Source organism: Arctopsyche grandis, chromosome 10 (assembly GCF_051622035.1).
Source record: "Arctopsyche grandis isolate Sample6627 chromosome 10, ASM5162203v2, whole genome shotgun sequence".
NCBI classification, from domain to species: Eukaryota; Metazoa; Arthropoda; class Insecta; order Trichoptera; family Hydropsychidae; genus Arctopsyche; species Arctopsyche grandis.
In genome coordinates this window covers 20,465,762-20,493,671 of record NC_135364.1, presented here as the reverse complement: position 1 = coordinate 20,493,671, position 27,910 = coordinate 20,465,762, and the positions used below count along the sequence as shown (strand labels likewise).

The window sequence follows — 27,910 nt, the reverse complement described above, 5'->3', positions numbered from 1 at the left end:
TTAACTCTGACTACAAATTTTTGTTTTTTTTTGGTGAGAGAAAAACTGCAGTAAAACAACGGTGTATATAAACGTACGCGTACACACACACACACACACATATATGTATATATATATATATATATATGACACATGCATTGTTTTACTTCAGCTATCCCGAACATGATAGACAATGTTGTTATGCCTAGCATTGCGAATATACATATCTAGAGAAGTGTGCAAAAACATCAATGGCACATAACACACCTGGAATCTGATTAAATTAATTATACTATCAAAAAGCACCACAATGGTTTAAAAAATGAGTGCAACATGTTCAAAATTACCTCAATAGTCCTGGATCGTGCGAGCGGCACGCACGTGCGTACACTCTCACGTACGCCCCACGCGTGCTCGCTCGCACGAATATTAATTTAGTATTGCCAATATACAAGAAAGTTCATTCGTGTGCGATTGCTAGCACAAACGCTGACATTTATCTAGACAGAGATGGATTTACATATATACGACAAACGTTAAATATATTTTTTTTCTTTTTACATACGCGGTATGGAAAGCCTTTCGAGACAATAGTCATGCGCGCTATACATGACAATGTCAGCCAGTTTACATTAAAAAAAAACCAAACAACACCATAGAAAGACATACCGCGTATGTTTAAAAAAAAAAAAAAAAACAACACCAACTGACTCGGGGAGATTGAGGTAATGTAGATCCATTTACGTTTGAAACATTGCCGTGTGAATTTTGTTGCTCTCACAAAGAACCAATGATAAATTAACACATGCTATATGATAACATCCACTGAACTCATACACTCAAAAGATGCCATTTTATCAACGAATATATACATATACATAAATAAAACAATACTAAAAAATAAAATTGTTAAATATGATACCCTATAAAATATCACAAATAATGAATAATAATTTTAAAAACGATTTCCATGACAACAATAACGTAAAAATAAGAAGTAATATATGTATATAATAATAGATATAGATGACTCGACATTTCACCAGGATGCAATTTTCGCTTCGTAAGTCAAGAGTGACCGACTTGTTGGCAAGTACTAGCAGTTCATGAACAAGCAGATGTCAGCCACACCGTACACAACCACAAAGCGGTAACACTGACTAGCCACACAACACAAGTTTCATTCCTCGCACACCATCGCCTTCGCCACAAATCCACACCTTCGATGAAATTATGTATCAGTAGGTTAAAATGACTTAAAGCTACATTTTGATTTATATTGACATACATATACAAAAACCACGAGGTGTCCCCTAAAGACATTCTTTTTGTGTATGGGATTATTTTATCTTTTTTTTTTTTCTCGACATTCCAGTAATTCAACCGACACTTCACCTCAGTCCTAAATATAAAATCCGGAAGTTATATTTATATATTTATAATCTCATATGCCTAAACCGCATAAATGTGAAATAAATTAATGCACGAATGAGCTTTTTGGACACCCGATTAATATGTATATGTACACATGTGTGAAATTATTTATATATATCAACGGCCCCTAAGATCCTATCTCGATATCTCTAGTAATAAATAATCACATATATAAAGCAACATTTTTGGAAATAGAAAAAATAACTAATAATAAAATGTATCACAACGGAATGAATTCTGTTTGTATGAAGAATCTAGAGTTACAAGTTGTTACAATACTTACAACTACAATAAAATATTGTTACAAATGTCGACGACTTATAATCCTCGCATTATTTTTTATTCCACTACAAGATTCTTCTGTTACAAGTATAAAAAATAAAATAACTACCATTATGAATTAGAAAAAAAGTACATCTGAAAAATATACAGGAATGACTCAAATCAATCAATTTTAATTTGATACAATTTACCGACCAATTGAAAAATGTTCGTATATAATCATAGCCATATAAACAATGGACAAAAATGTAATAAAAATACAATGCGAAATTCTTTCATAAACATTTACCTAATACAGTGTAAGAAATAAAATCACTTTCTCTCTGATCATCATCATCATCATTATCATCGTCGTCATCATCATCTTCGTACACCCATCGACCAATCTTAGGAACCGTTAAAATCTTGTATGCATATATATAAATAAGAGAATTTACTTTACTGTTAAAGTCTTCACTTCCAATAAATAATATTGGAGATATATTTGATTGCTGACAATTATGGTCGTTTCGTTCACAGAACCTCAAGAAACAATTGTCTACACGAGGTTATATTCCTTTAGATTTGATTGGAGAATTGTATCCTTCACGGCGGCAAATACGAATCTGATGTTTTCCGTATCTGTGAAAATATAGTATATTATAAATATGTCATGTCACCGACGAAGAGCAAGAATTAAATAATAAGACAATTTTAATGTTTCCACATATTATACATTCATCATAGATGTAAAAACCACAACGACATATAAAGCATTTGCTTTGAGTTCGTTTAAAATGAAAATCAATATCAGATAAGTCCACTAACTGGATTTCAAGTGCAAAAAGTTGTTGTCTATCATTATAAAAAACATGATTTAACACTATGCGACTACTGACTCATATTTGTATCAGGTTGGGTGCACAACGCTTACTGGCCGCTGATACATATATGATTCACGACTGCGCGAATGTTTTTCAGTCGGCTGATATATATATATTTGTATCACGTTTTCGTTTGTGCCGAAAATGTGATACTAATATATATCAGCGGTAATTGTATCATCGGCCACAAACGATTGACGCAAACTTGATACAAAAATATATCAGTGGACTGAAACAGTTCGCGCAGTCGTAAATCATATATGTACCAGGGGCCCAACGTGATACAAATATGAGTCAGCGGCCACCATCGTGATAATATATATTTTAGCCTAGCCTTCAGTTTCATCAAAATTACTAAAAAAAACCAATAAAATTGGACATGTCTGATATTGATTCTTGTAAAATCACATCCAACACGTACATATGATAATAGATGTCATTCTGATAGTAATAGCTTAAGGAAAGCCAACACCTATCAATAATCATTAAGAACTAATTAGTCAACATTGGTCGAAAATTAATAAGATGTTTTGTATGGCGTTTAATTAATTTATTTTCACTTTATCAATTAAGTTGTTTACGTTTTCTTATACGATCAATTAATAGTTAATTACATCAACTATAATAAATGTAAGTATGGTGCATTTTTGTAATATGCACATGAATTATTACTGTTATTTAACTCAGTATTAAACTAAAATAATTACTACATTCGAGTATTTCACATTTAAAATAAAAAACAACAAAGGTTGTAATTTTAATGAGGTGAAATATATGAAATTTCAAATATAACTTTCACTAGACATCTATATATCATATGTATGTTACATATTTACATACGTGTCGTTCCTAAAACTTACCATATGTATGTATTATAAAATTACATGACGATGAAGTAACATAAAATTAGTTTATTAGCAAACAAATAATAAGGTAAAATAAAGAAAAGACAAATAAACATATAAGTTTTATTAAATAAATAATTTACATGCACGCTAAAATATCCCGGTGTTTTTATTTCAAACAAAATTTGCCAACATAACAAAACGGTTAAATGCAACACACACCAAGTCGATGTCTGGATATTTAAACCGGTAGAATCAACACATGTCATTACAAACATGTACACATGCAGAAATAAATTCATGTTGAAATAAGGAAAAACTAAATACATTTGAAGAATTTTATTCGTTTCACAGTGAAATTACAATTCGGAGTTATTGATAATTGGGACTGTGGAGAGGAGTCGAAAGTCTAAGCCCTCATAATAAAATTTGCAATTTTAAATTATCTTCCCCACCAGGAATACTTATATTATATTAACAGAGCATACTATCAGATAATGCGGCCAAGATCGCTCGAAAATATTCATAAAAAATAAATAAGTTTATTCTTAAATATTGCTTGCATGATATGACAAAACCCTATACTTAATGATTAGTAGCAAATTGTAGCGAAAATTGAAGTCTGCAGAAGTGGGAATAAAATTCCTGGTAGTGGTCCAAGAAGATTTAAATTATTCAATGTGACCATTATAAAATAGAAATTCAACAATCCATTAATTAAATTACTACTAACTACACAACCATCGTATTTCCTGAATATGGTACTCAAAGTTTAGCTTGTTATAAGAAAAGAGATTCTGTCCAATTGTGAAAAAATTTAATTCATGCTAAATTGAATTCTTTTAGAGCACTTTGCATAATTGTGTCTTTGACAGCACAAAATACTAATTTAATATTCTCAGTATCTGGATAAATAAAAATAATATACCAACATGCATTAGACGCAGCAGTCCCATGTTAGAAAGCACAAAAAATATATATTAAAAAATAAACATAATTAAATCATAAATAATTCGATTCAAATAATAAGTATTAATTGAAAATAATTAAATCAAAACAAATACTAAAATAATTAAATCAAAGTAAATATACAAGAATCGTTTAAGAATGATAATTTTCTTTTATTCTTTAAAAATAGAAAATCAAACATAAATACAAACAAGTACATAAAAAGTCATAAAATCACAAAACATAAAAGCTGTATACCAAATAAGCAAAAGCAAGCATCAATTGAAAATAGTTATTTTGTTAATAATTACTTCAATAACCGACCGCATAAATAATAATTATTCTTCATAAACAACAGGACTTAAATGAAATACACAATCCCTGGAAAGCAGTAGCGGTATATAAGGAAATAATCATGGTTATATTTACCTGTTGCACAAGTGAAATGTGAGTATATAATTTTCTCACTATCAGGATTAAGGTCGACAAACATACGAAGGATAAATTCACGAGCAGCTATCGCATCTCGCTGGGGACCTGAGCAAAAAATACAGTGCCAAAATCTACAATAAGGAATACTCTAGCAGCATAAAATTTTTTTGCATGATCAAATTGTCAAGCAAATATTCTATATACATACATACATATTGATACTCACAACGAATTGTTTTATGAAATAGCATAATTATAAGAATGTACAATACGGTGTTTATTTTGATAATAATACTAGTGGTATTAGAGCAAGGTACAAAGATACAACAAATTTATTAAAATTCGATAATACATTGTGAACTATGTAAATACAAGTATGCTGTTCGCACACAGTAAGCACTTCACTGAAAAAATGGGTATAAAATCTAGCTCGTCTACGAATTTTTCCAACCTGTAGCTGCTGTAAAATGAGAATAACACATCCTATCTGGATCAGTATTTTCAGCTAAATAGCCTTTAAGAATGAACTCCCTGGCTGGCTTGTCATCATATTTCGGTCCTTACGATTTTAACAAGAAAACATAAGGGAAAAGAAAAGAGTCAGCTGGTTCATAGTGTTGACACATTCAATCAACATACTTGTGTAATTTTATTCATATGGAGTATGACACTTTTCCAGTAAAGAAAGAGACTACACTTTTAACCGATTATCGTTTTCCACTCAGCATTCTAAATATTAAATTTAATAAATAAATAAAATAGCATACCATCATATTCAGGAAAATAGTCGACGAGATGAGAGTACATAATTTTTTCTTCCAGTAAATCCTTTTTGTTGAGGAAAAGAATAACAGATGAATGTTGAAACCAGGGATAAGTGATAATCGTCTTAAACAAGGCTTTTGATTCTTCCATTCGATTCTAAAAATTGATATTTGAATTAAATTAACTAAAAACTTGAAAATGTGCAAAATTGGTAAAGCAGAGAATGAAGAATGACCTCATTTTCAGATTCAAAAAGAATTTGATCATATTCGCTTAGGGCCACTAAGAATATGATTGATGTAACGTTTTCAAAGCAGTGAATCCACTTCCTTCTTTCAGATCTCTGTCCGCCTACATCCACCATCCTATAATGTAAATGAACATAGTATAAAAATGCTGCAACAATCGTTCACATCCTATATTCTAATGAATTTACTTCCCCTTTATGGTTGAACTTGGGTATACATATGTATAATATTAAACACGAACACGACTGAATACCAAGATAGCAACTCTTGTGAGTAAAGAACCACAGCAGTTTTAATTAATATATTTACAAAAGTTAAGTTTTCGGATATTTTTATATATACGTATATACATATATGTATATAGATAAAAATGACTCAATTTATGACTTCATCCTTAACTTTAGGCATTACTATCTGACTAACAGTACTCATACAATTTTGTATTTTCGTTTCGCGTGTGGGTACATACAAATTTACATAGATTCCTTGATTGAATTATTGTATTTCGAGACGTTTGCGAATTATGGAAGCTGCTATTTATAAATTTGTATACACATCAATTTACTGATGTTATAAAGCAAAATAATCCCTTTTATTGGCAATTAGCATAACAAAGGAAAGGGTTTCATACTAACAAAGAAAAGTGAAAATAATTCTAATGACTTTATCGTTTAAAATCTTTCTTTTTATGGAGTCTTCCTTATGTAAATAGTACTAATACACCGAATAATGGGTAACACAAAAATGTTATTATTACCGTGGTTCTACTTATAACCCAGTTCATTTGTTATAAACTCATATTTTAGTAGTGAATGATATTGTTCAGCTGTAATATCATCGGTGATTGACAGGGTATCGATATCAAAATTTAGAAAAAAAAAATGTAATATATATGTTGTAAAAACAATTCAATAAGAATTTATCTTTTACGATTTACAAATAAAATATGAAAATGAAACTGATGAAATTTGTGGCTCATCTATTTTAATATTAATACATATATACTTTACCTTGAAGAATAAAAAAAAAAAAAAAAAAAACATTCTACATTTCAACTAGATTGTGTTAATTTAATTTGACAATTTTTTATAATAAAATTTAGTAAAACACTTGATAGTATTTTCAATCGCAAAATAAAATTGTCAAATAATAACATTCATTAGAAATAAAATTTGAAATGCAGAATGCCATATAAAAAGTAAAATAATAAAACATTCAACACCAAAAAAAATCCATGCCAGTGATTTAAGAAGCATAAAAATACATGCGATAAAAGCTTTGGAAAAACTGAAGAAACAAATATTTAAGAAAATTTAGATTCCAACACATTAGGTTATTAAATTATAAGATAATAATAAAAACAATGTCATCTTACGCATCCTTTGATTGAAGTCGATCTAATTCTTTGCAAATGGATATGTGCGGAATGAAGACATTAAATACTATTTGAAATAACTAAATGTTCTTAACCCATTTCAAAATCACTAAATGCAACTGGATATACCGATGTTTACACAAAACATTACTTTTAACTTATTTAAAAGTACTATCACACACTGGGGAAAGAAAGGTGTTAATATACGTAAATAAAAATAGTTATTTTTAAAACCTGTATAAGCTATTTGATTTCAATAAAATACGAAACTAGTAAAAATTTAATATTACAATAAGCAACTGAAAAGTTCTATTCAAGTTACTGTAAGGAAATTTTTAAATACTTGGTTTATAAGTAGCTTTTGAAAGAATACTGTTTTTCCCTGAATCATTATCATTTACATACCTAAATATAATAGAGTCGAGATCAAATGGATATTCTATAATGCCAGTTGTGGGCGCTCGAGCCCTCAAAATGTCTTGCTCGGTTGGTAGATAGTCCGCCTGCTCTATTCTGTCTAGATCACTTAAATAACTGCAACAACATACATCTCACAATCAGGCACATTACAGACACTCAAAACATGCAATATTTAGATATACATGCATTCACAACCATTATTTTGTATCTCAACTTTGAATCGTGTACATAATATATGTTTATGTATGTGTTTAGGCTAGTTAATTGAAGAAAAAATTCCGAAATAAAATTTGAAAGGAAAAATTATCGTGTTACATTTCAACAGTAGAGAGAAAATAATGATTGAGATGACAAAGATGCAAAATCAAAAAATTAAAAATAAAAATAAAAACAACAAGAGAAAAGATCGGTGAATCTCTGAAATTAATGCATGCTGAAAAAAGCTATGAATTAGTAATATGTTGTTATGAACACTTCACACACATACCTAGAACCTGTTGTGTTTAAATATTAATAATCAAATAAAAATAAGAGAGTGCATTAAAAGTTTTCACAATATAGTTGATTCAGAAGTAGTCGACATTTGATAATATAAGAGAGATAGTCAATTTTGAAAATGAAAATAATTAACTGAATAATATACACATGTATACAATACTTAGCTGTAGATAGTTTTTGTGTTGACTTTATCTCTTACATACACACGGTGAAATTCATGCACACACATATGTGAATATGAGTGTGCTGATAAAAAAAAGCATAAAATAAAAAGAGAAAACATATTATAATGTGCAAAATTACCAATACTTTTCTAGTGCTAAAGACAACAAAGAAACCAATTTAACTTAAAATGCTATTCAATCAAGACAGTTGACAAACATTATTAGGAAAATAAAAAAGATTATCACTTTAGTATGTACACAATACAGAATTAATAAAATGAAGATGCACAGGCATAAAATCGTGCAATATTTGTTGCTGCAGAAAAAGGCGATTTCCCATCAACGGTGACATTCCGGTAATTTTACCTAAATCGTATTTCTTCCAAGTCAAATGGATATTCTATGATGCCCGTTGTAGGCACTCTCACACGAAGAATATCTTGCTCGGTTGGTAAATAATTTGTAGCAGCGACACGATCAATCTCCATCAAGTAACTATAACACATAGACAAACACTAACACCTGCAAATATGACAATTGAAATCCAAAACCAACACACATACATATAATATAAATATACCAATGTATATATTCCATAGCATTGATTTCTTGAACGTAATATCCTCTTAAAATTACTGCATTTGGCTTTCTATGTTAAATACATATGTACATATAATAATCGTCAATATTGGCAGTTCAAGTTTTTTCATTTAACGATTGATTATTCAAGAAATAAATAAAACATTTAAAGATTTTGGTATTTATGTAGCAACCCTAAGACACACGATATCTACGTAATAAACATATATATGTTGTGTAGTAAGTAGTGATTCAACTTAAAATTTTAGTAAGTACATACATTGTTGATTATGGAAGATGCTCGAGTACCCAAAAAAAAAAATTCAACGATTGATGCATTCATAATTTTAAAAACCAATTAAAAATTGAAAGTTTACCTGTTCAGATTATTTTTAAAAACAAAAATTCCTATATCTTAATACAATAATGGGGTGACTTAGGCCACACTTATAATTGTTGGTACTTACACACAAAATAAATAGACAACGTATATAAAAAAAAATTCAATTTAGCAAATGTCATTTGCAATTGCAATTTGATATTTTTCAGTTCTCATATTGAATAAGATTGATCATTTTATTTTATTTACTTCAATTGAAAGTTATTTTTTGTCTTAATTTGTAATATAAAAAAATGTAATACATAATCATTAAGTTTAAAAATTGTTATTGGGTTAAAGAAGCCTTCAAAATTTTAATTCAATTTGAAGGTCTTTAAATATGAAGAACGTTAAGAAGCTCTAGAAATGCTCCTATTGCATTTGCTGTTGGAACAATTACTTTGTACTTTGGAATTTTAATTTGTCTCAATGAATCACAACATGTACTGATATATTTTAAACTATGTATATAGCTTTGTCAAAGTGACAGAAAACGAAATTCTACACAAGATATCCCCATTATTGTTGCAAAAGTAATGAAAAAAATGGACATTTGAATAACTTTTAAGTTAGTAATAGGTTCTAGTGTTAAAGATATATATATATATATATATATATATATATATATATATATATATATATATATATATATATATATATATGTATGTAAAATACATATAATTATAGTCAACTAGATCAGAGAAGAATTCTTAGAAAAGAACTACCTTTTCCAGTGAATAATGTTTTACCAAAAGCTTATTAAAAACTTCATATTTTCACGGCTGAAAGTCAACTCAATTACTCACTAGATATAAATTATATATAAACGTATAAATTAATGTACATACATATATAAAACAATGAAAAAACTATATTCTTACTATTTAGCCGAATCTGTTAGCTGATATTCTCGACGTCGGTCGTAGCACTCTAGAATGCCAGCATCTGCCCAAAGATTTTTGATAGCTTCTACAAATGGAGGTTCAAATGTTGTTACGGTTTCAAAGTCAACGCTACGGATTAGCTCTGCCCTTTCCTGAAAATCAAAATGAAACAGCTTATTAATAAACGATATGACAACATTTCATATCAAACATTAAGAATTTAACATTCATATCGAAGTGTGTGTACTGAAAAAGAAGAAAACACCACACATTCATACTTTTGACATTCTACGTAACTGAATAATAATAATCGATAAACCGCAAAATAGTATTAAGAGCGTTTACAAAGTTAATCCACTTATGCCTTACGGTGACCCAGTTTTAAAAAGGATATCGCATTCGAATTTGTTACTCGAATTTGTTAAAATTTACACTCGTCAAAACGGAAACTGTACGAATATTAATCGTAGGCGATAAACGCGTTACTGAATTCAACTCACAATGTTGGACGGCACGCCGTACTGTAGTTTGAGCAGATCCATGGCTCTGATCATACTCTGCATGGCCATGAAGATATTCTGGTACACGAGTTTGATGAAGCCACGTTTATCTTCATCACTGTAGCCTGATCCGTGGATAATACGCATCTGCTTGATAAAAGTCGACTTCCCCGACTCTCCAGTACCTGAAAGAGCAAACAAATCGCATATAAAACATCTTAAATCGCAAACGATTGTGAGAAAACGCACAAATATTTTGAAATAATTATTAGCATGATATGCGATCAATGTAGGTATGATAAAACAATTATCAAAATGACACATGCTTTCGACTACAAATACAGTCACATTATTGAGGATAAAATAAAATATACATTTTTTTAAATCATTTTTATAAATGATTCAGTATAATTTTTACTATGTACATACATACATTGAATTATGCTAATTTAAAAAAAAAAACTTGTAAACAAGTGGTCTACCTCGAGTGAAATTATTTTCATAATAGTGTATGAAATTTATATTTATTTACATACATAATTAAATACCGGAAATATAAAAGGATGTAAGTGGCATTTTTAAGATTTTGAGGCACATCAGTTTTTGTCAATGAATTGTAAAACAATTGTATAAGCAATAGAAACTTGCTTTTGATATACACATTAAAAGACGATATTGGGGACTTGGACCATTTTTTAAAACATTGTCCCTGACATATAGAACGTATTTCTGGCATAAAACCGATTTTGGATATGTTGGAAATTGAGCCCTTTTTAATTTCCAGTATTAACATATATATGTATACAGAGAAATGTTATATTAATACATTTCTCTGTATGTATATGAATAAAGATTTCTGAAAGACATATTTTAATTAGTACACAGTTTCCATTAAATTTTTAAGAAAAACAAAAGAATTAGTTTCAAGTATAATATTTGAAATTATTCAGATATTTAAAACAAGTGAAACTAATTAGTTTGTAAAAACGTAATTACACCATAGTAGCACTTTTCCTTATTAATTAACAGAAAAAAAAAATGTGTAACAATATCTTAAATACTATATATCGGCGAATAAATTTTTCAAACAAGAATGAGTCGACACGAATATCGAAAGAAATTAAAAAAAATATATATATATTTCATTTATCAAACGAGACCTGTCACACTATATGTGCAATAATTTAGGACGTTCGAAAGGAGCACGAATTCAAACACAGACGACCGTCGCTATTTCCAATCGCAATTCAATCCACAAAATCGTTCAAAAGCCGAGAGACGCTTCGGATTTTGACAGTCTTCCATATTCTCATAGAATTTCGACATACGTACGCGGATCGATTAAATTCGAACATTTTCTTATCAGAATCTGACCAGATCGGCCGTGTGTAAATAATGAGCGGCGAAAAAATGACTCGAGTGGCAAACATGTACCTGACCAATTATCGAAAAATATTATATACACGTATAGATTTTCAATGCACTATGATTCGACTTGCACAATTCGTTTACGAGCGTGGATGAAAAAAAAAACAAAAGACGATCGTCGACGCGAAAAATTTGTCGCAATTTTCAAACTTGGACGGAAAAAAAAAAACAAAAGACGATCGTCGACGTGAAAAATTTATCGCAAATTCAAACCGAGACGAACGATTATAAATGTCGATTTGAAATATTTTTCGCAATTTCCAAACGGAAGAAAAAGCGGGAGTTGGGGGGGGGGGGGGGAGGGATCAGGTTGGTAAACGTGAGAGTTGGGAAAATCGCAGCGGTCAAGTTGGCGAACGCGCGCCGATGACGTTTGCGAAGGGGGTGTGCCGGAGGGGCGGGGCGGGGCGGGGCGCGGCAGGGTGATAGTGAATGGAGGGGAGGGGAGGGGAGGGGAAGGGAGGGGTGAACGATAGTAAATGGAGTAGAGTAGAGTAGAGTGGAGTAGAGTGGAGTGGAGTAAAGAATTGAATTGAATTGTACCGAGGAGAAGCAGCTTGAGCTCCCGACGGGCATCCCGTTTGTCCCGACGCAGCTGCCGCTCGATCTCCTGGTTGATGCGCTTCTGCTCCTTGGCCTCCTCGGACATGCAGCACTCCATGTTGTGTGTCGCGCGGCAGGCTGGCTGTGGGTTGGCCCGCCGCCCGCATATATGTAAGTGAGTGGGCCGCCCGCACCCCGCACCCCCTCGCCCCCCGCACCTCGCTCGCCCCGCCGCACCCCCCGCTTCGCCCCGCACCCCACCCCACCCCGCTCACCGGCTAACGCGATTAGCGAGCGAGGCGCCGCCCCGCCACCGCATGCCCAATCCTGCAATCCGCTCGCACCCGCACTCGCACTCGCACTCGCACTCGCACCCGCACTCGCACAGCCACTAGCACTAGCACTGGGACTGGCACTGGCACTGGCACTCGCACTTGCACCGGCTAGTGGCACTCCCACTCGTGGGCGCCGGTATTTCGCGTTCGGTTCGGCGTTCGGGCGTTTCGGGCTATTCGGGCGCCTCGAAGATTCGGGCTCGCCGGGCGAAGGCGATGGCGGGTGGCGGGTAGCGGGTAGCGGGTGGCGGGTGGGCCGGAGCGCGTTCGGAGGGGAGCGCGGCTAGAACGGGCTCGACGAGTGGGCTCGTGTTCGGGTCGGCCGGTCGCCAGTCGCCAGTCGGTAATCGTAGGTCGGGTAGCGCCGGTCGCCGGTGGCCGCCGCCCGCACAATATGGCCGCCGGCCGGGACGCGCCTGCGCCAAAGCCCGACACCACGCGCCGCGCCCGCCACGCCGACGCCGCTCAGCGCGCTCTGCAATCCGCTCTCTCGATCCGCTCCTTCTTCTCCTCTTCTGCTCAATTCCAATTGGAATTTCGACTCTCAAAAAATGCTTTCATTTCAGCAAATACATTCAACTTCGACGCTCAAAAAATTGCACATTATTACTACCAAAGAGTAAATATGTATGATGATGATACAAAAAATTTCTTTCGCAGCTTATGTCGATTCGATGGATGCGATGCATCCGCTCTTAAATCGCCAGACGAATTGAACGACAGATTAATAACGGACGGCTGCTTTAAATGCAATTCTCATCTTCTCGAATGATAGATAGATAGACTAGTTGTAAGTAGAGTAAGAAAGAATAAGACGGCTGGGGGTGTTTTTCACAGGGGTGTGCTCATGTATAATGCCCTCCCTGAGTGCGTCAGGTCTGCTAAAAACATGGATGCGTTCCTGCGAGGTGCGAAGAGACACCTCTGTGAGGGACAGTGCATATAAGTTAATTATAAATTTTAGAGTGGATGCACCAAACCCCGATTCGACTTCTACACAGCACGTCAATTAACTGTCCCAAATCAAAGAAAAAAAATTCACGAAATGATAATAATTTTTAAAATATTTCATTTATACCGAAGTGTTATGATTATATTGACCACTCATTCTAGTTTTTTAATGCGTATCCGTTCTGGTAAATCGTAAAATAAAACCAATACACTTTATTTTATTTATCCAATACATGGATTGAACTCGGAGAAATGTAATATTAATAGAAGTGGCTTTAGGTGTTCTTTTGTTGTCAAGTGACATTCTGTCCACGGACAGTCTAAATAATTTTAGCATCGGTCGTATTTGACGCTTGGTGCTCGACGTATTTTATTTATTTATATATATATTTATTTATATATATATTTTAGCTATCAAGCTAATTTAAAAAAAAAAAATACATCTTAATTATTATACTTAACTCTAAAATTTATAATTAACTTATATGTACTGTCCCTCACAGAGGTGTCTCTTCGCACCTCGCAGGAATGCATCCATGTTTTTAGCAGACCTGACGCACTCAGGGAGGGCATTATACATGAGCACACCCCTGTGAAAAACACCCCCAGCCGTCTTATTCTTTCTTACTCTACTTACAACTAGTTTGTCCTTATTTCTAGTATAAAAACTATGTTTATCTCTATTCCTTATTATATAATCATCAAAATACTTAGGTAATAACTTATGATCTAACTTATAAACAAAAGACAATGTACTAATATTTAGACTAATTCTAATACTCATCCATCCTAATTCATCTAACATACTTCCAATACTCTTAAATCTACTCACATTCAAAATAGCTCTCATAGCTTTATTCTGTATTTTTTGCATTTTTTCTAAATCTTGGCCACTAAACAAATTAAGCACAGTGGCACAATAAACCACATGTGGCAAGACAATTGAATTAAACACTAAAATTTTACTTTTTTTACTTAAAATATTTCTTAATCTACATAATACACCAACTTTTCTAGCCATTTTTTTTATTATATAGTCAGCGTGCATTTTAAAATTTAGTCCTGAATCTATGTATACACCTAAGTATTTTATATTTTCAACTTTTTCAATTAACTTATCATCAATTCTAATTTCATTCAATATATTTTTATTTTTACCATTCAACCACATCATTTTTGTTTTATTCACATTCAACTTTAATTTATTTTCACACAACCAGTCATTCACATAATTTAATTCTATATTTAAAATCTCAGACATTACATCAACATTCTTTCCAATTATATATATCAATGTATCATCTGCAAACAAATGTATTTTACACATCTTAATTACCTTAACAATATCGTTTATATATAATATAAATAATAAGGGTCCCAATTTGGACCCTTGCGGCACTCCATGAGGTGTTACAAATTCAGAGGATAACACCTTATCAATTTTTACTCTTTGCCTTCTATTATTTAAGTATGATTGAAGCCACTTTAATACTATACCATTTATTCCTAACTTATATAATTTTTGTAATAAAATATTCCTATCTACTGTCTCGAACGCTCGCTTAAAATCTAGAAAAACTGCTCCAACAACCATGCTAGATTCATCCATCGTCTCCATCCAATCAGAAACCACCAATTGGATAGCGGTTTCTGTTGAATGTTTCACTGTTGAATGTATGTCCGATAAAAATTTCTCTGTTTGTTTATATTACTCGCAAGATGGGCACGCATAGGTAAAAATTGCACAATACATTCAAAAACACACAATAAACAACATGGGATACATTTTTATTATAAGTAAATTGATCCGATTGTATTCCGTGCGATGTAGCGTATTTATAGAGACGTGCCGCGTAAAATTTACAACAATTATTTATCCGTAAGGGCCCCTCTATTCTTATTACTCTGATTGAACTATTCAAAACCTTCGGTTTTATAATCCAGTCTTCAATATGTTTCAATGGTAAACGGGTTACTTGTCAAATGTGAATCGCTAACAGGATAACCACTCATGCGGATCTTCCGTCGCATGAAAATTGATCGCACAGGAAAGTTGGTCGCAAGAAAACTGCTCTCAAAATTGGTGGCAAATTCATTTTTTTACGAGATTTTTATTATTATCGACTAGACATGAACTTGGCACGTTGATATGGACATATGAGTTATTTCCGTAATTCTAGAATCGAAAATTATATACCTAGTCGATAATAATAAAAATCTCGTAAAAAAAAGTATTTGCGTCCAATTTTGCAAGCAATTTTCTTGCAACCAACTTTCCTGTGCGATCAATTTTCGTACGACAGAAAATCCGCGCGAGCGGCTATCCTGTTAACCAATCACATTTGACAAGTAATCACCGAACTGTTTCAATATCATCAGGTCATACAAGATATTATATTGCGCATATGTTAGAAGTGTCGTTGAGTTTGTGTCCCAAGTCTAGAACCCAGGGTACTCCGGTGCAAAGAACAGATAAAAACGTTTCCAAAAAAATTCTTGAGGTACATCGGCGGTCGTTTTGAATTATCCTATTCATCCTATGAAGGTGCTTGTATGTAGATGTTAGCATCTGCTTCCACTTGCTAAAAAGAGGAAGATAGCTGACATCTCAACAGCTTTGAATATTCTGAACGGCTCGATTATGGAGCAAATTATCATTGCGAGTACCAAATAGAGCGACCAAATATAATGAACTCCTTTACGTGTCCAATCGGTCTCCGTGACGAGCCAAAATGTTAAATTACAGAAAACGCAAATATCGGAAGGCAAAGATCGAAAATCGAAAGATAAAAAAAGGGTGCATGGTAAACGGTACATACTCACTTAATTTGCGCGAGCAGGGTACAACAGGAACAAGAGGAACAGGCTTTTCCTCCCGTATTCTGCGCGCGCACATTAATACGATCTTTCGATTTTGGATCTTTGCCTTCCGATATTTGTGTTTTCTGTAATTTAACATTCTGGCTCGTCACGTAGACCCGTATCCAATATATATTCAAATATGGAAGAGGTTCATTCATCTGGCGTCGAAGTTCCAGTATTAATACTCAATACTGCTACTTGTGATTTTGATTTTAAGATTATTACAAATTTAGTTTTTAATGTATGTACATATACTAGAGTGTTGTTAATTAATTGATCATTTAAATTTGTAATTTTTTTAATTTTTCAAATTATTTTACTTACTCTTGTGCTTCATTTTATTATTTTTGCTGAAATACTGAATTATAATAATAATTATTATTATTTGTTTATTATTATAATTGTAATCTACGTTATTATTAATATTATTTTTACTGCTATCATTAGTATTACTGTTGTCAATATTATTATTACTTCTTTTTTTATTTGTGTTGTTGTTATTTTTTAATATTTAAATATTTTTTTATATATGTGAAAATTTTTATATATGGTTTATCTTTTGAATAATTATATTTTATTGTTATTTATATTTTATTAAACTTAATATTATTTTATTAAAATTATTGTTATTTATATTTTATAAATGTCCCAAAAATAAATAAATGGATTAAATATTCAAAGCCTACGGCGAAAATATCTCCAGCAAAAATTTCGAAAGTTGGGGCGAAAATACACCGGGTAGTAAGTACGTGATACGCGTTATTTTTTACTGACCTCTTCTTACTTTGCTTTCGATTTTTTAGATACTTTTAAACATGCGAAAAAAACGCAGCACCCCTAGCCCATACACATGGTATACAGTCCCAAAAATCACCTCCCTGGAATGTTTTCGGTGATATTTTATCCTTGCTTGACAGTGATCGATAACGGTGAATCCCATATTTGAAGAAATAAAGGAGAAACATAAGCACTCTGCACGTGCAACTACACCCGAATTTGGTTTGGGGAACACCCACAGTCACAGCGTGGAGCCAAGAACGTGACATTCCATACCACTCAGTGTGTTTTCGCCCTTAGTCGAAAATTGTCTCCATTCATTGCGAACAGATACACCTGTCGAACCATGGTGACCTTTGACCTTTGACCTGGTGAACTTTGATGACCAGTATACGGTCCAGTAATGAAACGCAATTGAATATTGAAACTAAAATGTTAGCTAATCACTAAGTATTAATTTGAACCAATCTCGTATAGAATTTTATAAGAGCATTAAAAAAAATGAATTTATTTTTTCATAATTGCGCGTCTTTGATTATCTATTATGTATTTTTAAATAATGGAAAAAATCATGATTAAGTATGAGTCAATTTCTGATAAATAAAGCTAATTGATAAAATCTGATCGACTTCGATGTCGAAATTATTAAAATCTGAGTAGCAGAACTCAACATTGGCTATTCGAATGATCGCTTTTAAATTGATCACGTGAATCTCTTCGACGTCGTCATTTCGTGACTTTTTCACGTCATTCGTAACAAATTGATTATTTTTGTTTAATATATGTACGTACGATCCGAATACTGTAAACTTTTCTCTCCAAAACCAATGAAATATGTCTAATTTCAGCTAATCCGTTTAATTTTCTTCGAATTTGAAAAGAAAAACCAACTTTTATACTTCAAAATTTTATATTATTTATCTTTCAGATTTATGTAGTAATATATATATTCCGCGTATTTCTATCCAAAGTGATATATTTTTATTCACATTAAAAAATATATACTACAAGTTCATATACTTATGTATGCTTAAAATCTATATAATATAATATAAATGTTACGAGTGTAGTTTCCGTAAATAATTTACTTGTCATTTCGTATACATATAATATACAGATTCCTGTATATATTTGGTCAGTAACTTCATTTTTGGTTTGTAAATACACACATAGATGATCAGTACGTTATATTATCGTTCTTGACTGCCTGTCAAAAAATACAAAAAAAATGAGCGGCTTACTGACTACTCATTTTTATCCATATAGTACACTATTATTACTAAATTTCCGCAAAAGTTACTGACCATTTAAATTTTTACCGTATAACAAATGTATGAATATGTACATACATACATAGGTATGTAGAAGCAAACTCGTAAAATTCTTTGACAGAAAATTTGAAGTGACAAAAACATACTCAATGAGGATCAGTTGCAATACGTAGTAGTAATTTATTATCACATACATGAATAAAAAAATGGACATTTTTTTTAAATTCATTATGTATGTACATATGTGCGTCTTTTCGCACGAGCAACAAACAGAAGTATGTAGAATAGAGGCTGAGAATCAATTCAGGATGAATGCAATCTAGGTATTTGCATTTATACAGTTTATAGTCCAGATATTGAAAGCAAATCTATCAGCGATTCTGAAAAAGTAAATTTATTTACTTTTACGAATGTTAACGAATCTATTCAATTAGCTAATGGTAAATACGGTAGTAATTATCGACTCAATGTTTTGTCTCCATCATTCTTTGGCACAGCCATTAGAATCCAATCAGAATCTTGTTAGAAGTAATTATTTGACTACGAAAATTCAAGACGGTGTATCATCATCCGGACGCATCCGAATAAGTCGGAAGCGAATGATGGTGGTTTATTTTAAATAAATCAATTAAAAAAAAGTCTTTTCATCAAAGAAACAACTTTTCTTCGAAACATTGCTACAGATCTTTTTGCATCTCGCGAATGCGTTCTCATAAAATAAACAATATGGAAATAGCGCTTCTTATAGCAGTCTGCTGTTTTCGATTGCCTAAATTTAGATTTAACTAGTATATTCTATAAATATTATTTCCGGTCTTAGGCTCCTAATCTGTGTATATTTGCCGTATCGTACGCTGCACTTGTGCGGCTTGAATTACATTTTTATTTTTCACATTTTAAATCGAAATCACATTGTCGAATCTCATTCGAACACTTTACGTAGTTATTATACACACATACAATAGATAGGTGCAATGTTTTTGATACTTCCGAGTAACTATCGTAAATATTACATAATATAAGCATCAAATTTATCCAATAAGTAGTAACCTTATCAATCTGATTAAAATTGATTTCAATTTGGTCCCAACTATTTTGATAAAAATAGATATAACACCATTCATGTCAATCATAGGACTTGATTAAGTATATTAAAAATCATTGAATTCCAGGTGAGTCTCCTGAAATAAAATATTTCATAATGTTAAATCAAAGACATACATAGAATAAAAATTGAATCGGTAGCCCCTAGTAACAAGAGGATTAGGCGGCTTGTAAAAAAAAACTGAAAAAGAAGAAAATATGAAGTTGCGTGTATCGATGAGCTTCTGGCACGTGTCCTTCATTCATTACTTGAAGCTTTGCTGAAGGCTGCACTCAGCAAACCAACGACATAAATATTGATGTCGATAAACACTTGTTCCACGCATAAGGCTTCTTGGATGCCAAACAATGGCGACACAAGGTTCTATTAATTTGCAGGACTGGTTTCTAGATCAGAAGTTTTTAACATTTTTACCCCTGCAGACCAATAAAAATAGGAGAAATAATTCGCGGACCGCTAAAATCATCGGCGCGTGTTTTAAAGTTAAGAGTAGTTCTTTGAATATCGATCTATTTTTATTTATTTAAATACGATTTTCCAGTTTTTTTCTAGCATGGTTGTTAACAGCGAGTACTTCGTAAACACTTACCAAGCTCCATCTCTTTTCACGGGGTCTACGTGACTTGACAGAATGTTAAATGACAGAAAACGCAAATATAGGAAGGCAAAGATCGAAAATCGAAAGATCTTAAGTCGAAAGATCAAAAAAAAATGGTGCATGGTGAACGGTACATACTCACGTACATACTCACCTAATTTGCGCGAGCAGGATACAACAGGAACAAGAGGAACATGCTTTTCCTCCCGTATTCTGCGCGCGCACATTAATACGGGAATAAAAGCCTGTTCCTCTTGTTCCTGTTGTATCCTGCTCGCGCAAATTAAGTGATTTTGTACGTGAGTATGTATCGTTTACCATGCACCATTTTTTTTTGATCTTTCGACTTAAGATCTTTCGATTTTCGATATTTGCGTTTTCTGTCATTTAACATTCTGTCAAGTCACGGTGACCGCAATTATATATACAATTGTAAATTTGAAATTAAATTCAAATAATTGTGATAAAAGAGCGTAGTTGGCCAATTTGGCAAAAACCGTTACAGTGAAATGAAATCAGATGAATTGGCAAACTCTGATAGGAAACCATCGACCTGAAGTAATATATCCAAGGTCTGGCCAGAAGCACTGGATCAGGGCTCGAACCAGTGACCCCTCAATTAGCATTATACGCTAAACACTGGATAATGTTGCTGGTTGCTGGTAAGGAGTAGTTAAATATTCTTGCAAAATTATATATATCTTTCTTTCTCATACGCAACAATTCCAAAAAGCAAGCTTCTTTTTACTAGCCGCTTCCTTTTTGAAATGTAGCAGACCAGCTAGGAAATTTTAAATGAACGGTACCGTTCGTGGATCGGAAGTTGAAAATCACTGTTCTAAATCATGTCGAGACATTATTCCGTACGTGTCAAGTTCTACTCATTGTCACGATCGGTAGTATCCATCTACCCTAGTAATCTGAATACAAACTGAAGCTTGTAAAAATATCCATTGCAAAATCTACGTATACATTTTTAAAATTTAAATAACTAATATATACATATACATATATGCAGGGCCGACGAGAGGGGGTGGGGGGGGGGAGTCGGGGTAAGGTTTTAGGGCCCGGACTAATCGAGGGGCCCCGTGTCGGAAATGGTATTTGATATATCATACTTTCTTATTCAATTATTTAAAAAAATTGCAACCAACATACAGATATTTTTCTAATAATTTCTTTGCATATTAAAAATATATCTAAAAGGTCATTTTTATATGTACGAGTATATGACAGGAAAAACTAGAATTTCCTCCAGTGCATCATTAGTTGAAGCAATAAGGATATTTAAATTTAAACACACTGTCAGATATCGTACGATTGATTCTACAATTCCAGTGCTTTTATTTGACAAACCGCGTCATTTGATATAAGATGTGAGTAAATATGAGCGAACGAACGTTACTTTATTTGGACACGACTTTGAGAATCTTGTTCCATTATTTGTACAACCATTGTATGGCTTATGAATTTTCATTGCTGATTACTTTCCTATTTCGCATGATGACAAGCAGGTGAATTTTGCTAAAGATCTTTGATTGTTCATTTCAGGGCGTCTGTTATTTTAATATGCATTGTACTTTAATAAAAACTTACATCCATATATACATTGCAGTAGTTTGAGGGTTAAAATTTATTTGTGACAAAGATATTGAAAAGCGATAGTAATCGATAGTAATATTTATATTCGGGCAATCGATTATTTACATCACTAAATTAGAATAAACTAGAATTTATTTACATCACAATCATATACTTCGAGATGATTTGTATTGAACTAATCAAATAAACGAAGATATAATATTATTTCTTGTCACGTTGATCTTCGATAGGGTGATTTATTTCGTGATTTGGTTTTATTGTTCGTTCTTATGAATGATTTGTATTCTATTGCAAAAATCAGCACAATGGTTTTTGATAATTCGATATTAAATCCATAGATCAACTATTACACTATGCAGTAGCGGCGAACAGTTTTAGATGTTCTCGAAAAATACATAAATTCATTCACGTTTGTTATAAAGAGAAGGAATGTATCGGTAGGTAAGCATAGAAAAAAATAAGAAGATAGGGAAGACGGATCCGATAGTGAAACAAAAATGGCGGCCAACATTTGCAGTTCTATTCAGCTCAATGACCCAAACATGTAGCACATTTCAGGAGAGGTTCGCTCAGCATCTCGTGCGGTTGCCAATTACGAAATGTTCTCACGTGACGGCGCCGAAAAGCTGATAATGTGCAACGATATCAGACGCCATCGCAGCCTGCCATGAATCATCGTCTATAATTAGGAGCCGCGTCGTGCAACATGACGGCGAACCGCATATATGATAATTTTAGCAAAAACATTGGTCGATTTTCGTTATTCTCTCGACGATGTGATGGAGTGCCGTGAGGTAATGATGCAACTATAGAATAGAGGCAGCTCAAGGCGAATGCGGCCGGTGCAAAGTGCTACAAACACAGTTTTTGTTGCGCTGAGAACAATTAATTGTCACCTAGGCAGATATGACACATAGAATTTGCCATCTGAAATTCCTCTAATTTTAATTAATCATGTGTGTTCGTTTTAAAAATTGTCATTGATGTATAATACACATAGATGGGCCCTGACGTGTGATTTTGGTCGGAGATCTTGTCTTCACTAACTGAGAGGTGCGGGAGGGTTTAACTAGCGGGGAAGTTGGGAAAAAAATGTTTTTTCCCTACGACGCAGCGGTACCTATGTACCTACCTACCGAGAGAAACTGTGCATGCGCCAAAAGGGAGACCAGTATAAGACGCGAGGGCGGATCTAGTGTGTTATACATCAATGATTATTGTTCATAAATACAGTCCTAAGTTCTTATAACATTTCTCTGCCTAAATTAAGTAGATTAAAATGCTACACACAATCACTCCATCTCACAAGTTGTAAAGCATGGTATTTGTATCATTAAGAGGGCTGTACACCCGAAACCTTAATTTTGTTGCCGTTCCTTTCTTCGATATATATATATTGAGTGAATGCGACAGTTGCGCTTCGACCAGGTAAAACGTATTTTAAATCGACAAAATCGAGGTTTCGTATTCTCCTATTTTCTCCTCCGAAACTGGACCAATTTTTAAATAAATTTCAACATCGGTATGAGAAAGATATTTTCTGTGCAACTATGCGCGTATTTTTTTAAAATAATAATACGCTGGACTCTTTTTGTGTGTGTAAAAAAGAGGCGATTTTATAGATGTTTGGCGGCTCCTAGCTCCTATAAAAAATAACTAATCAAAAAAATAAAACGATAGATGCATCCCAATGCTGGATATCCATAGCATATTAAAAAATAATTTCTCTAGTGCCATAATTGAGGACAGGAGAAGTGTAATACGTTTGTATGGACCCTCTTAATGAATTTTAATATTATATATTCTTTGGCCTTAGCAATACATATATTATTACATATGTGCTTTGGTGATGTCAAGTGTATCTGCTTGTAGAAAAATAAAATAAAAACAGTTTGAGTTGAGTTTTAAATTAAAGAAAAAAAAACAAGTGAACAATAAATGCACATTTGAATGTGATTGAATGAACTTTTTCTTAAGTTGAGTTTTTTTATATTTCAAAGATTAAATATATATGTACATATGTATATATTGGTATTATTAGAGTTGATATAGAGTAGTAAAGACTTTGGAATTGTAGTGGGCAGGTCATGTAGCTCGAAGGCTGATCGGATAAATGCACCCAAGAGAGCTGCACTATCGAGACATCTAAACTTTCAAAAGGTGCTCAAGAAGAACTAACGAATAGGATTTCACAAAAAAGCGTTAAGGGGTTGTTGTATATTATCCAAAGGTGCTGACCATTTTTACAAGGCTCTTCTATCTTTCACTTCTGACAACATATTATTTACAAGCTTTTTATTAGCTTCATTGTGGAATTCTATTGCGTGAGTTCTTTTTGGGCGCGTAAGGAAATTAATATTTCTCGAGAATGTGCCACTATTCAGTGCATTCTTTCGGGAACCAGCTTGAAGAATGTACTAAAGGTGGACAAGAGAAAGACGGTGTAAGGAAGACCACAAACGAGACAAATGAAAGTAAGAGAAATATTTGGGGTTGGAAGGATTAGTGTTTAGACCTTCATTCAATAGTAATCAATGAATGGGTACAAATGATAATGATGAAATACAAATTTTAATTCACTAAAATAAAAGAAAATGAAACAGATAAAATTGGTGTACAAAACAAAAAATACATGACTCGGGTATACATATTCCAAAAACGATAGTAAATAAAGAAAAATCAAGAAAAACAATAATTAGATAACAATGTTTATTCATAGTAAAAACTGTACACTGCATTACAGACTTATTTAATATGGACCACTCGCAAATGGCACAACAATATTTCTAAATCCGAGCATTTACAAATATTTCATTATAAAAGTACATGCCAAAAATATTCAGTCGTATCCATATTCCACTGCATGGTGAATATACGAGGAAATTCAAATTTTCGATTTAATAAATAGATTTATTTCAATAGAATACAGATATAATCTCATTGTAAATCAAGAATATTTCTTGGTTATGTTCTAGCAAATGAAAGGTTAAACTGAAACTTATTATACATTTATTACAAAAATTTTAAATTTAATTTTTCATTTGATACAAAGAGTGAAAAACTTGGCAACACTCCTCATTTGTTCTGAAGTGGTCCCTATCCTACGTATCTCATACAATAAAAGAACTTACAAACTGGCAACATACTTTATAATTTTATGTATAAGGCAGAGATTCTCCGAGAGCCCAAATTATGGTCTCATTGTGATTTCAAATTAAAAGTGTACGACACAAATTATAACTAAACAGATAACATTATAAAATATATGATAATTTTGTCAACAATCAGATAGACATTAGGATTAATTGTAACTAAATAAGGAGATTACGAGTTTTATTAATATTAATAATAATAAAAAATCTAAAATATATGTAAATGTGTTTCAAAGTTATAATAATGAATTATTATTGTAGTAAAATTTAATTTATTTATTTATGTATGTATGTATGTGTATGTAGGTTAACTATAGATTTCGCAATTTAAAAAAAAATGAAATAAATGATCAGATGCTGTCAATTATCGTGACATTATGAAGGATGAAAATGCAATATTAAATTGCACAGCACCAGATATTTAGAATGTTACAGAACTTTACAATTAAGTATGCATTTTTAAAATTTAGTATAGATATGTTTGCAATTGTCAATTATAAGGGCACTTTCTAATACTTTCATTTGATCTTAAACTTAAAATGATGTATCGTACGAGTATATTTATCCAATATAATTTTTAATACTTTTTTGGATAACTTTTATACTAAATCATGCAATTATTGAATAAAAATGACAAAAGGAAGACAGTATTCAGACTTGTCTTGTAATTTTCTATTTAACATTATATATAGTAGCAAAATGAGATTGCATAATATTTATAAATCTGCACCTAATATTTTGATCAGTCAGGTATATAAGAAGAACTACGATGACAAAAGAAAAATTTGTAATTAAATTTCAAATACTTGATTTGTAACCCATAGCCGTTGTTAAATATATACATAGAATTAAAATCAAATTATATATTACAAACTTTATATCATTCAGCATATTTCATAATTGTCTGGTCAAATAAATTATAATAAAACTATCCTATTATATATACTTGTAAATAACAGATGCACACAGTTGCATATAATGCATGTGCGCACATGAACATTACTGATTTTGTGTACATAATGAAATGCTTTAATTTTTTATTATACTCAAGCTGCAGATGATTTGGCATAGCAAGTATTTGTTTTAAATAACAAGTGCGAATATAATTATTGACAAATCATATGGGACGGGTAAAGTTCGCAGGGAACATTCCTTTGTCGTTGGAATTCTCTTTAATGCCCATCAACCACCCTTCCTCCTGTAATATAAAAATAAACACAATCAAAAATTGTATCTGAAATATATCATAAATAAAGATAATTCTCAAATAATTTAATTTCCATACAAGTACCTGCTCATCGGGATCCTCGTACTCGATAACTCTTATGGTGTCTCCAACTTCAAATGAAAGTTCATCTTGATCTTCTCTGGTGTAACGGTAAGTGGCACGAACTCGATAAAGTACACCTGGAGGTAAATTGGACAGAGTAGCTCCTGCAGAAGAGAAATAATAAAATTTTCAACCCAATTGTGTGTGCAAACATATGAATATAAACAAATAGCTTAATACCACTAATCAACATCAGTTCATTAGTACGTTAATTATATGTATGTATGTGTATAGTTGAAATGAACAGTTAAAAGTTTTTATGAATAATTACTTACCAACTGGTATGTCATATAATTCCTCAACCTTTTGGTTATTATTTTCTTGTGGCTTATGTGTACCGTTGCCGTTTACAACTGGAGAAGCTGGAGCTTTTTCAACAGTTTCATCTTCGACTTTCTTAATCAATTCAGGAGAATTTGGAGTGACTGGGGTCGACGGTTTGTCCGTTACCGGAGACGATTTTTCAGGAGTGGATGGTGAATTCTCACTCCATGCTGCTGTGGGAAAGGGAACAATAAAGCCATTCCACAAACAAAAAAAAAAGAATAAAAGACAACACCCAAACAAACATTGAATAAGAATATTTTTAATATTAGTCAAAAATTTATAAGAAGAAATGTGACGAGTTTTCAATAGTAGCTATTAAAAATATTATTTTACCAATTATTGATAAAAATGCCAACATTTTTCCGTGGAATTCGTATTGTTTGGTTGATAGCCTTTATGTTATAGAAAAACAAAGAGTTAATAAAATGTATTGATGATATAAAATGGCGACAATTATATTAAAATACAATAAATTTTTGAGTTAAAGGAAGAAAATTTTGAAGTTAAAAACAAAGAAAACCCTATTTTGCAAACACGTAATAATTTTCTTCAAAAATAATTTGAATCAAATATAAGGCGATATGAAACTTTAGTAAATTGTCAATTTTTTAAACAATATTATAGAAATAGGCAAGCCTAAAATGTGTTAATTATTCCGCTATATACAATTATAATTTATCGGGAATAATCATATGTTACTAAATATTAATTTGAAAGTAGTACATTGACATATTAGTCAATAACATATCAAACATGTATGTTAAAATCTTACGTTGTATGGTATTTGTAGGGGTAGCATTTCCATTCTGAGAATTGAGTGAATTATTCTTGCCATTATTAGGAGACGAAGGCGGTGAAATATTGTTATGCTGTAGACTAGGTAGAGTCCCGAGTATTGGTTTCTTAATAGTGTATGAGCCCCGCTGAGAGTCAGTTGCCAATTTGTCAACAATTGCTTCTAATTCATTGTAAACCTGAAACATCAAAATTGAGTGTTAAAAAAATTTGTACTGATAATTAATATTTATATAGGA

At 32.3% G+C, this 27,910-nt stretch overlaps 2 protein-coding genes across 14 annotated transcripts in view; both read right to left on the bottom strand.

Moving 5' to 3' along the window:
• Positions 1-1,301: 1,301 nt before the first annotated feature.
• Galphaq (G protein alpha q subunit) lies at positions 1,302-13,380 on the bottom strand. 5 transcript variants are annotated; one of them, XM_077440223.1, is made up of 9 exons: positions 12,567-13,374; positions 10,596-10,780; positions 10,093-10,247; positions 8,620-8,748; positions 7,577-7,705; positions 5,784-5,913; positions 5,551-5,704; positions 4,781-4,888; positions 1,302-2,316 (listed from the first exon to the last, which is right to left on the bottom strand). In XM_077440223.1, the coding sequence occupies exons 1-9, from the start codon at positions 12,682-12,684 to the stop codon at positions 2,234-2,236; spliced, it is 1,191 nt and encodes a 396-aa protein (XP_077296349.1). In that variant the 5' UTR covers positions 12,685-13,374; the 3' UTR covers positions 1,302-2,233. The 5 variants fall into 5 exon arrangements, with proteins under 5 accessions (XP_077296349.1, XP_077296353.1, XP_077296352.1 ...); XM_077440225.1 differs by lacking the exon at positions 1,302-2,316 and adding an exon at positions 3,569-4,308; XM_077440227.1 differs by lacking the exon at positions 8,620-8,748 and having other exon boundaries at positions 12,567-13,380.
• An 11,383-nt stretch (positions 13,381-24,763) lies between these two features.
• Positions 24,764-27,910, bottom strand: part of Amph (amphiphysin) — a 42,983-nt gene continuing 39,836 nt past the window's right edge. For 2 of the 9 annotated variants that reach the window (XM_077440098.1, XM_077440103.1), the window contains exons 6-9: positions 27,649-27,850; positions 26,825-27,046; positions 26,511-26,653; positions 24,765-26,417 (exon numbers count right to left, since the gene is read on the bottom strand). In XM_077440098.1, coding sequence (XP_077296224.1) covers positions 26,337-26,417; positions 26,511-26,653; positions 26,825-27,046; positions 27,649-27,850 — 648 coding nt within the window. In that variant the 3' untranslated portion in view covers positions 24,765-26,336. Of the gene's footprint in view, positions 26,418-26,504; positions 26,654-26,824; positions 27,047-27,648; positions 27,851-27,910 lie in introns of all 9 variants that reach the window. The other 7 variants (XM_077440100.1, XM_077440104.1, XM_077440102.1 and 4 more) reach the window with 6 other exon arrangements.

Coding starts and splice junctions, on each gene's coding strand:
- Galphaq (XM_077440223.1), bottom strand. CDS start 12,684: ATGGAGTGCTGCATGTCCGAGGAGGCCAAGGAGCAGAAGCGCATCAAC. Junction 8,749..10,092: donor CTAACAGATTCGGCTAAATA/GTAAGAATATAG, acceptor TATGTGTTATAG/TTACTTGATGGAGATTGATC. Junction 7,706..8,619: donor TTGGAAGAAATACGATTTAG/GTAAAATTACCG, acceptor ATGTTGTTGCAG/TTATTTAAGTGATCTAGACA.